Source organism: Aulonocara sp. 'chitande type north' Nkhata Bay, linkage group LG7 (assembly GCF_057382095.1).
Source record: "Aulonocara sp. 'chitande type north' Nkhata Bay isolate Kocher_YH1m ecotype deep benthic linkage group LG7, A_spYH_male_GT1.1, whole genome shotgun sequence".
Classification (NCBI taxonomy): Eukaryota; Metazoa; Chordata; class Actinopteri; order Cichliformes; family Cichlidae; genus Aulonocara; species Aulonocara sp. 'chitande type north' Nkhata Bay.
The window spans coordinates 14,395,688-14,407,000 of NC_141350.1; the positions used below are offsets into that span (position 1 = coordinate 14,395,688).

Below are 11,313 nucleotides of genomic sequence, written 5' to 3' on the forward strand. Positions count from 1 at the left end.
TGTCACAAACACGCACCTTTTATTTTGAAAAATGCAAACCCCGGAAGTTTCCTGGCGAGGCTGACGCTTCAGAAGCACATTGAGATAAGTTGTCAGTCAAACAGACACCAACCGCCTGACATCAAAAGCTTTCAGTCTGTTTATGGTTATTTAGGGTAGTATGTTTTAGCAGGACGAGCCGGGCCGCTTTGGGTTACTGCTCTGCTTGATTTTAGGCCGCGGGAGGATATGGTGGTTTCTAATCTCACACATCCCAGTAAAGGAAGGAAACACTTGCACTGCAAATCTGCAGACCTCAGCTAGCCAATCTTATATTTAACTGCTCTGTGTTTTTTAAATTGGCTTTTTGGAAATGAGAGCCTCGTTGGTCTTCCTTCATATCGTCTCAAGCTGCTGGCTGGTCAGTGCCACACTTTCAAAAACCGATGCAAAGAAGTCGCACAAAGCTGAAGCTGAGGTGAGTAACTTCAGGTCTTAATCTTTAAACTGGTTCGAGCTGTTCTGTGCTGTCAGGTCAAACAGGTCTGAATGCGTTTGCCTAAAATGTCCTTGGTCTCCTGTCTCCGTCCTGTCGTGGTTATCTGTTACTGAAACGGGCTCTTTTCTCTTTGATCTCACTTGTTTAGACATCTCCAGCAGAATTATCTGTACTGGAGAGAAACCTTGTTGTGTCAGACCCGCACTGGAAAGACATAGCGAAGGAGGAAAAGAGATACTGTGCACACATCAAGAAAACGTTTCAAGGACCAGTGCTTGGATATGTGACACCCGTAAGTCTGAAATCCAGTCACAATTATATCTCCTTGTTCTCCTGCTGAATTTAAACGTTTGACAATAGTGTGTAAGTGATGGGACAGACCATAGCCATGTGGACTCCAGTGAGTAGATTTATCAGTTGATAGATAATGAATCATTAACTGGTTTGATAATCACATTCTAATTTCTTAATCTTTATTAGCTGTCACCAAAAAATCTATCCAATCCCCCCTCATCTATGACACTGGTAACACTTTAATTTAATATGCTTATGGTCATGTAAGAAAATTAAAAACCTGCCCTTTAGGGTTTCATATGTACGTTTTAGCACAGTCAAAGACACAACTTATTTTTCTCATCCTGCAGTGGAATTCCCACGGCTATGACGTTGCCAAGATGTTTGGGTCCAAGCTAACTTCGGTGTCACCGGTGTGGCTTCAGCTGCGCAGACGAGGACCTGAAACCTTTGACGTTATGGGACTCCACGATCACGATCCAGGCAGATGATCCACTTTTTTCCTTAACTTTATCACTGATTAAAGCCTCACCTTAAGTCACGGATGAACATGAGGTAAAAGAGTGTCTTTTGATCTTTTCAGGCTGGGTCAAAGCTGTACGCAAGTCTAACAAAAAAGTCAGGATTGGTGAGTGAATGCCAACTTTACTGCCCACAGGTACTCAAGTCTGATTGTGTGGATTCAGATTAGTTCATTTTCTTTTTTAACCATCAGTGCCTCGGCTCTTATTTGATGGCTGGTCCTACCAGGACTACATGGCAGTATTTGGAAGTGAGGATGAAATTGACGAGTTGGGAACTGAGCTGGTGGATGTTGCAAAAGTAAATAAGTAGTGTTTGTGTCTTTAATTCCAATAAAACCTTGTTTTTGGTTTATTCGGTGACTGATTAACGTAAAAACCGTGGTTTTGCAGACTGAAGGTTTCGATGGCTTCACCTTGGAGTTGTGGAGTCAGCTGGGAGGTAACAAAAGAAAGTGAGTGATTCTGTTGCAAGCCCCGATCACAAGTTTTGCTTTGTCTGAGGTTAATCAATAATCAAGCATTTCTGATCTACCCACACAGGGAACTGGTCCATTTGGTGAAACACATATGCGAGACTTTGAAAGCTAAAAGATTAGACTGCATTCTTGTTATTCCACCAGCAGTAACAAGGTGAATTCATTTATTTTGCATTCAGCAGCTATAAATGCTAAAAAAAACAAAACAAACAACAACAACAAAAACAATCAGTGTGATTGGTTTAGATTTGTTTTTCCTGTGAATTATCAGCACAGGGCAGCCGGGTATGTTTGGCAGGGAGGAGTTTGAGCAGTTGGCCCCAGTCGTCGATGGATTCAGTCTCATGACATATGACTATTCCAGTGGTGCCAGGTGAGTACATGGCACAGGTGATGCAACAAGAGGATTCAAACTGGCGTTAATCCAGTTTTCTGAGTTGTGTGCTGTTGTTGTTATAGGCCGGGCCCTAGCTCTCCGCTGCCCTGGGTCAGAGACTGTGTCCTCCAGCTTGCACCAAACTCTCAGTGGAGGGAGAAGATTCTGCTTGGACTCAATCTGTACGGCCTTGATTTTGCAAGCCAGGGAACAGAGCCAGTCCTGGGAACAAGGTGAGCTGAAACTCTAGCTATTGCTGCAATACTTTAACCTCCTAAGACCCGAACTCTTCCACGGCATGCATTTTTAATTTCTCTTTGATATTTGGGCTGATCTGAAAAAGTCTTTTCCTGCTTTTTCACACATTTTCAGTCCAGTCCTGACCATTTCCATTACAGTTTTTTTGTTAAACCACTTAACCCTGATCTATAAATCACTCAGCATAAAAAAAGGTACCTAACTCGAAGGACGCACTAGTGTTGTGTCTGCACATAGTAGATGACTTGGCAAAGAACCAGTTTTGGAGTTTGACACAAAATCATATTTTTGCAATAAAAAGGTGATTCTCAAAGAGTAAACATAGCATACCTCGACAAGGTGTGCAGCATCCTTAAACATTTACTGCATAGCATTCAGACTGTGTTGACTTTCAAGCTCATTAGAATTGTAGAAACTCTGGTAATTCCACGTATGTTTGCATGGATTTAAAAAAAAAAAAAAAAATTTGGTTCCCTTTCTTTTAGCAAAATAAAAAGAATTACAGGGTGGCTCAGGACTTTTTCACAGTACTAAACGTAATTTTCTGACTGCAAGTAGCATGAGCTTTTTATTTATAGTAAAAAATGGCGATAAGTTGGAGTAAAGAGTCGATTGAGAACTTTGACATGGACTTGAAGCCTCTTACCGCACTCGTCTGTGGTTTCCTGCAGGTACATCGAGATCTTGCGAGAACACAGGCCAAAGGTTCTCTGGGATGAATACTCTGCAGAGCATTACTTCACTTACAAGAGGTATTAATTTAATAAAACATCAGGGTTTAAACAATATTTCGAGGTTATTTAAATGTCCCGAGAGCTTTTCTTGATTAAATATCCTGTCCTTTGCCTTTTATTTTAGGAACAATGCAGTTAAGCATGTGGTGTACTACCCTTCACTGAAGGTAAAACTGTTCACTTCTGCAATTAAAAGAATAGGAGTATTAATCATCAATGAGTGATTAATATTATTTCAACTGTTTTACAGTCAATCGACCTGAGGATTTCTTTAGCTGCTGAACTGGGAACAGGAATTTCCTTGTGGGAATTGGGACAAGGACTGGATTATTTCTATGATCTGCTATAAGAGTTGGACTTGTTGGCGAACACTGTGAATCTCGGATTGACACAATATATCTATATTTTTTTGTCATTGAAGTCAGTGCCGTTTTGTTTTTTTTCCTATCTCGACATCTGCAGTGAGCCACTGACGGGGTTTAATTAACGCTCAACTTGTTTGAGGGTCGTGAATGTATCGAGCTCTTGAATGACACGGCGGTTTATTTTTAGGCATCTGCAACCAACAAAAAAAGGTACTTCAGTGTATTTTATTTATTTTCTGTGATGATACGATTTAAAAAAAGAAAGAAAAAAAGTACAGATTAGTACATCTCTGCATTCAACAAAAGAAGCTGCATGATTATCAGTATGTATCCATTTTAATTAAGGGTTTATTTATATTTGGAGGCCTTCAGACATCTGCAGCATCGCTTCAGTCCAACGCCTAAAATCATCTGTGCTCTTAAAAAGATTCATCCATCAGCAACAATACATCTGCTCCTGATGCTTTATTTTTTATTATGTTTGAATCTACACAATCCTGTTGCTTTTACTCGGTTTATAATAACAGCATCAACAAATAACCAAGTGGTATGTTGCAGTTTTGCCAAACATCTCTTTCTGACCCAGCATTTTTCTGATACTTGTTCAAAATAAATGTTTAATTACATGAATATAAAAGTGGGACGACAAAGCTGTCGAATCGGAGCATTCCTCGTGTATTATTTCAGGTTTTTATTTGGCATTACAGAGCAGGATTAGATTATTTACAGCGAGCAAGGTTGATTGCATGTTCTGTCCAGTTATGAGGTGCCTGTCTACGACCACATGCATGGCATCTTCTTGACTTGCTGCAAAAAAAAAAAAAAAAACCCCACAGAGACGAACATCAGACTGTTTTAAAAATAATTATTTGGTATTTGACTCTTCTGTTATTAGCAGGGTAAGCTCACCTGTGTACGATCCACCGCTGTCTTTCACGAAGTCTTCTACAATCAAGGGCAGGTTGGCAAAATCAGGTTCCCGCACCAGTTCAAACACTGAAGGCTATTAAGATCAACAAGTTGGTGTTACTAAATACAGCAAACATGTGATAGCTGAACAAATATATGGGTTATATTTCCCCTAGTGAGTTCACCAAACACTAACCCCTGTTAAGCTGTAGCCACTAAAAATCCACCTCTGTCCTTCAGTGGCACAACACAGTGCAGACACTCCCTGTCCCACTGCACACACCGGCTCTGCACAGAGGGGGAAAAAAACCAAGCAAACCACATGTACATGTGTTCCTAAAAAAACAACAAGAAAAATACATACAGATGTTAAAACAAGCCCCAAGCTCACTTTGTTGAGAGATGAAGTGCGCGAGAATGCGGTGCAGAGAGCCGCTGTGTGCCAGGTCATTCAGCGCTCCAGGGCAGTGTGGGATGAGCAGTGCCTGGTATCGGGCACCTTAAAAGGGGTCATCGTGACACAAGTGAGCAGATAGTAGTTAAAGCAGCAGACATGAAAACGGCCGAATGGGCATGAAATAAATATTCTCACCATCTATGGATTCAAGTTTGGCTGGTGTTGCGTAGGGTTTCACACTGAAGTCCTGCACCCATCTAGCTGTGCTTTCATCAACCCCAACAAAGTCTATTGGCTTCCCCTGCAACCACAGAAACACTTCTGTACAGGGTAACATCACACACCCAGGGTAATGATCACAAAGTGGACAAGAACTATTTCCAAGAACTGGGTTGCATCTTAAAGCGCATGTCCGTGACCTTTCAGATGTAGTAGTAGGGTGAAAGCAGGGTATAAAAGACAACTTTTTTTTCGGGTGTGTAAGTCCATCTCTACAAACATGGATCTAATAATGTATCTTTGTTGCGATAATATTTAAATTCTTGAAACTGGTGGTTGATAAATATTTTAAACTCAGGGTTCTGATCATTTTACCTGCCCTACCAGGATGAGCTACCAGTAGGAGAAAAAAAATGGATTTTGCGATTGGCAATGTAGCTGCAATTTTATAACAAACTTGGATTTCAGGAAAAAACACTTTTTTTTTTTTTTTTTTAAGTAACACCCATATATTTGTATAAATGTGATGCTACTGTTGCACAGGGACAATGGGTGTCACAGTGAAACGAGGTACTTGTTTGTCCTGGAGTTTCTTTTTCTTCTTTCATTCATCACCCTTGATTATACCGCTGGTCTTTTTTTTTTTTTTTTAATCCTACAAGATACATCACTTTCTAATTTTAGCAACACTCCACTGACTAGAAGCACCACTCTGTGGTCCTTTTGGTAACTATCTATTCTACATGCACCTATTTCAAAGTTATTTGAATGAACTTTAATTTCAGTACTCACCAGGACATAAAAACCGCATACAAGGAATCACCACAAAAGTTTAGTGATAAAGAGATTGCTGAATTTCCCCAAAATAAGGTACCCCCCAAAGAAACTATCGTGGAATTTTTTTTCTTTACCACCATATTTAAAAACAAACAAACGAAAAGAAAAAGTAAAAAAAAGAAAAAGAAAAGACGTGTTTATTTATTTATTTAAATTTCTCCTTTGATTTTTTTTTTTTTTTTAATCTGCGCAGTTGTCATGGAGACTGTCTACGTAAGTACGGACTAACGCGCTTAGGTCACGACAGCTGTTCGTGTATCTGCTATTTGCTTGTCAGGTGGAGTCTTACCCCTGGTGTGGCTGTCTGTAGGTTAAAGACCGGACTACAAAGGCTGAAGGACTGATGGAAAGATTTCGCAGACACCCCTGAATAAACAAAATGTGTGAGATAAAACGCTTTAGAGAGCTCATGCTAGTTCTGCAGCTCTAAGTAAGTCAAAGCTAACGGACAAATTCATGAATGATTGAGAACAGCCGAGCTGTTCAAAGTAAAGCTAACGGGCTCACCTTGAGAAGAAGCACTCGCCACTATCAAACACGTTGGTTTCGCTGACATTTTAATAATATTTGCTTTAAATTATAAAGAAAAACCTTGAGGGTGAGACGATGCAAAAGAAATACGCGAGGAGGGTGTACAGTCAGCTGACAACAACATCCGCTTATAAGTTTCAAAATAAAAGTTCAGTCGGAGAAATTATCTGAGAATTTGGGTGGAAATTATAAGGAAGTATCTTTTATTTGCATCCAACAAAGAAAAATAGTTCTTTATATTAGTTTTTTAAATACACATTTGTAATGACTATACATAAAAAAGCAATTAAAAAGACAAACAGAGAAGCGGCCACAACATGCTCATATTGCTCTGCTTTTTAAATATACACCACTCATTTTAAAGAGTTAAAAATCCTTTGTGACCTAAATTAAAGAATACATAAACACATGCAAAGCTGTTTTTGCGAGAACAAATGAGCAGTGCTGTCCAGCAGCATCGCAGTGTTTGAAGTAACTATGCAGCATCGTAGGACTGTGGGAAAAAATACTTTTTTGGGGTGGTGGGGTTATAATAATTTGGAAAACATTTTAGAAGTTGTGTTAAATTTTGTGATGTTTAAAAAAACTACAGTGATCCCTACAAGGGTGTCACAGTGGTGTGGTGGTTAGCATTATCATAGCAAGAAGATTCTGGGTGCAAATCCAACCTGGGGCCTTTCTGTGTGGAGTTTGCATGTTCTCTGCAGGTACTCCAACTTCCACCGACAGTGTGCACAAGGTTGGGTTAATTGGTGATTCTAAATTCTGTTGGTGTGAATGGTTGTCTGTCCTCATGTATTAGCCCTGTGACAGATTGGTGACCTGTCCAATGGTGTACCCTCCCTCTCGCCATATGACTGCTAGGATAAGCTCCAGCACCCATCCCCACGGTCATGAATTGGACAATTGGAAGAAAATGAATAGATGGATGGGGAGGGGGGAAGTACAAAATTAGTATGGATCTTCTTTCAAATTCCGGTAAAGGCAGCATGTAAACATCATCCCCAGAAGCTGAAACAAAACAGACACAAAGACCTCATTATTTACAGACTCCATTAAAATAGATGTTCATATTTATCTCCGTTTTGCTCAGCAGTAAAAGCTTTCACCTGTAGAAATGCAATCCCTATACCAACTGCACCGAGAATATATAACTGACTCAAGAGGAATTCCTCTAACTTCATGATGCAGCCTCCCTGAGAGCACAAGAACAGGGGAGAAAAAAAAAGAATAAATAATAATATCTTGTTATCATGTGAAATTTAGCCACGCTGCGTCGATGGAGAGCTTTCTCGTTTTTACCTCCACTCTGTAGATGTTGGAGGGATGGTCCCTGCGGCCGCAGAGTTCACCTGGAGTTTTACAGCAGCTATCGGGAACAAGACGCTCGTTCTCTGCTGCCTGGATCCACACACTGTCGCTCCAGTCTGAGAAGTTGTGGCTACCACAACACTTAAACTGAGAGGGAAAATAATGAGAAAATTGCAGTTAACACAGAATTTCATTATTAATCATGTCCAGTCTTACTGATGTTACTCATTTTTTATTCGAGCCTTTTTCTGAAACAAATTCTCCTTTTCCACACCTCCTGATGTAGTTTGTCCACAGCCTGTGTGATGCTCTCCTCTCCTGGCTGCTGGTATTTCTGCTGCATGGTCACTTTCAGGTTCTGTTTGAGCTCTTCATCCAGCTGTGAGACAGGAGAAGCTCTTTAGTACCTCCCATCAACAAAAATAGCTCCTGATCAAGTTTCCTCCTTCCCCCGTAACATTCCTGTCTACCTGAGCAATACCCACAGATAACTCAAAATATATGAGCACAGATTCTATGACCTCACTCCCTGATTCTAATGAAGACTCTTGCAAATAAAAATAACCTCAACCTGTCAGAACTAAAACAGACTGATATAAAGGAGAAACACACTGCAGTAGATTACCTGGTAGCAGAAAGGGAAACACTAGAGCAAGAAAAAAGGGGGAAGAAAGAGAGGCGTGAGAAGGATGGGGGAAAAATGGACAAATGAACATGCACAGAAAAGCATGTAAAACACACTTCACAAAGGAGTGCAGCAACTGAGTGGTTGTTAGATTTGACATTAAAATGATGCAAAGCTAGGAGAAATACTTGAAAGGAAAGTAGAATTAATAAAATACACATAATGCAAGCAGAAAGACAAAAAAAAAGACATTTGTAATTTCTGGGGTGAAATTTAAATGATGAATAGATATAACCATAAAAAGTACTGGAAGCTGTGCAAGTTATAGCAAAATAAACTGTATGTCACTATTTACTTTTGTCTCTATATACAAACAGATACAAATAGAAAGTATGGCACCTCACCTCTTGGTAGTTAATGTATGCCAGAACACCAGCAATGATTTCCAGAAGGAAAATACAGAGCAACAAGATCAGATACTGTAGGCAGAGACATAACAAAAATGACTATGAATACAGTGAAATGCCATTATTTTGCACCATTTTGCAGGTATAATGTCACTGAACATATCTGTGCATGGCTACAAAATACAAACATCATACTCCAGAAAATAAGTGATTAAATGGTGGGAAAGGAAGGTGCTCATTATAAAGATTGCGGGGAGTATGACCATAGAGATATACCACTGAGTCTGAGTGATATCCTCACAGACCCTCTGTCTGTCTGTCTGTCTGTCTGTCTGTCTCACTCACACACACTCTTAAGTCCAAGCAGCAGCTTGTGATGCCCTTCATTCCTCTGGCATGAGCCACACTCTATATCTAAACTCTTAAAGACACACTGTGCATGACTTTATCTGTTATATCTGACAGGCATGCCTGGCATAATGAGCTGCACTGAGTGCAGGCAGACGAGACAGAAGGTCACCAAGGATTAGCTTTCAATACACAACCTGGACCAGGGGGTGAGAGTGTATAAACATGGACTTAAAAGTGCCATGGTTTCTCATGTGGACTAATGAAAAAAGGATTTCAGCTTCTGTGGAGTGAAGTGAAACGGGCAAGAAAAATCAGTTTTTCTGTAACAGGTAGTATTTTGTGGGCGTGGTCACCGTACCACAATCAAAAGACTCTTCATCTCGTTCAGCGTGGCACAGCAGCCGATTATCCCGGTCACTATCACGATGACTCCAGCAGCTATCAGGATGTACGCCGAAGTTGCATAGAAGCTGGAGCTCAGCAAACTGATGTAGTCGCTCTTTTCCACCAGAGTCCACACGCCCACCGCCAACACAGCCCCACCTGCCAGCTGACAGAACATACCGTTACCAGCTCAACTCAAACCAGATGCTCGTAGTGAGAATGCAGCACATAAGTTATAACTTTGCTCTTAAAATGTGATCACACTGGACAACGCCTCATTCTTTCAGTGTAAGCCCTGAGAGACTAGAACATCAGTCTATTCTTAAAGCCTAAAGGAAATTGCAGTTAATAAAGTAAAAATAAGTAAATAAAAAAGTTTGTATGTTTGTTTTTGGTTTTTTTAAATGTGTCTGTGTACAAAGGAAGTCATCTTAATGTCTATGGCATTTTAAGCACTGCACAAATTTAATGTTGCAACTTTAAATCAATTACAACTGACTGAATTAAGATGACATCGTTCAAAAGTTGCTTTTGTAATCTAAAATTCAGTGAAAATCTTTGCACTTTTATATTAACCTACCCAGAAAAGAACATTGAAAAGAAAAAGAAGATACTTCAGACAAATCGTCCCGCAGGCGTGCTTTTTTTCACGTCGAACTTCCATTCTGTTAAAAAAAAGGGGAATTATTAATGTTAGCAGTGTTCAAGCTGATACAGTAAAGAAACAACCAAATATTCGATGGCACATCTCAGTCTCCCCCTAAAGGGATTACTACAAGATACTGAGAGCAAAACTGCAGGCTATACCCCCCCCCCCCCCCACTGCAAGATTTACACAGATTTCTGTTCCTATCCTTTATAATGGAAAGCTGTATTAGTGTCATATGTGATGTAGTTATACATGCAGTTTATTTCTATATCAGTTTCCTCTTTCAGTTCCCTTTAGTCCTGCCTTTGCCGTGGGTTGCAGAACAATTGGGCTTTTTGTGACGGCTATTGTTGAGATTGTACCTTAGTCTTTGTGCAGTAGCTCGAGGTGCTATAAGAGTGCAATGGAAAAGAGCTCAGAGATGAAATCAAATATGTTGTGGGGAAAACATACTTAACGTCCTGTGTCACATATCATCCAGCAGACACACATCCGTCCCCCGTTTCAGTAACATAATCTGATCGTCTCATTCTTCAGTGATTTTGTGTTAGCTTTTCACTCTTTACTTCAGGCTCAAGTCAAATGTTGTTATTCTTGCCTAAACAGAACTTTCCTGGTGCTTCTATTTTGAGAGAAGTCATGATCCTGAGCATCATGGGAAATGTTTTTCTTTTCTGTTTTTTATATTTTAAACACAAATGAACATCTTTGTTTACAAACATATATAAAGAACAGTTAAAAAGATAACACGTATAAACCTGATTAAAATATACTTTTAAGACAATCTTAATGTGTAAGTACGACTGAAAACAATATCACCGTGGTCATATTCAGAGTTATTTTTAACTCATTATGTCATGGAAAAACTGCTCTGTTTTCACACAGACCAAAATACTCCTACCTGGTTTAGATGGTGGACCTCCCAAAGGATGTAGATTATCAGGGTAACGTCTTCTCAGAGTCTGCCGACCTCAGCGTCCAACTGTCTTTGAAGGTTGAGCGCAACAGTGTAAGTTCTCAGCTGACAGTCACACTCGAGCCTCCCACTCAAGGGTCTGAGCGTCTGTCCTCTTTTGGCACAACAGGCTGCTCGCCCCTCTGCAAGCTGTACTTGTCTGCCCCCAGCTGGTTTCCCATGCATACGAGCTCTACTTGCTTTAAAGCATGCAGCTTAAAGGTTTAACTGAT

General features: G+C 40.1%; 3 protein-coding genes across 4 annotated transcripts; 1 reads left to right on the forward strand and 2 right to left on the reverse strand.

Moving 5' to 3' along the window:
• Positions 1 to 21: 21 nt before the first annotated feature.
• On the forward strand, positions 22 to 4,164 carry chid1 (chitinase domain containing 1). Its single transcript, XM_086298814.1, has 12 exons — positions 22 to 457; positions 627 to 770; positions 1,123 to 1,255; positions 1,356 to 1,400; positions 1,488 to 1,594; positions 1,687 to 1,748; positions 1,837 to 1,926; positions 2,044 to 2,145; positions 2,232 to 2,381; positions 3,078 to 3,158; positions 3,265 to 3,307; positions 3,391 to 4,164. Exons 1-12 carry the CDS (start codon positions 353 to 355, stop codon positions 3,487 to 3,489), a joined length of 1,161 nt encoding a protein of 386 aa, XP_086154940.1. The 5' UTR covers positions 22 to 352; the 3' UTR covers positions 3,490 to 4,164.
• gatd1 (glutamine amidotransferase class 1 domain containing 1) lies at positions 3,715 to 6,560 on the reverse strand. The gene is made up of 7 exons (XM_086298817.1): positions 6,375 to 6,560; positions 6,157 to 6,233; positions 5,007 to 5,112; positions 4,806 to 4,913; positions 4,611 to 4,702; positions 4,415 to 4,508; positions 3,715 to 4,312 (listed from the first exon to the last, which is right to left on the reverse strand). The coding sequence occupies exons 1-7, from the start codon at positions 6,421 to 6,423 to the stop codon at positions 4,197 to 4,199; spliced, it is 642 nt and encodes a 213-aa protein (XP_086154943.1). The 5' UTR covers positions 6,424 to 6,560; the 3' UTR covers positions 3,715 to 4,196.
• cd151 (CD151 molecule) lies at positions 6,561 to 11,198 on the reverse strand. Of its 2 annotated transcripts, XM_086298815.1 has the most exons (9): positions 11,027 to 11,196; positions 10,057 to 10,141; positions 9,451 to 9,642; positions 8,739 to 8,813; positions 8,335 to 8,355; positions 7,984 to 8,088; positions 7,701 to 7,856; positions 7,508 to 7,594; positions 6,570 to 7,409 (listed from the first exon to the last, which is right to left on the reverse strand). In XM_086298815.1, exons 2-9 carry the CDS (start codon positions 10,138 to 10,140, stop codon positions 7,350 to 7,352), a joined length of 780 nt encoding a protein of 259 aa, XP_086154941.1. In that variant the 5' UTR covers position 10,141; positions 11,027 to 11,196; the 3' UTR covers positions 6,570 to 7,349. The 2 variants fall into 2 exon arrangements, with proteins under 2 accessions (XP_086154942.1, XP_086154941.1); XM_086298816.1 differs by lacking the exon at positions 8,335 to 8,355 and having other exon boundaries at positions 6,561 to 7,409; positions 11,027 to 11,198.
• Between the last annotated feature and the right edge of the window lie 115 nt (positions 11,199 to 11,313).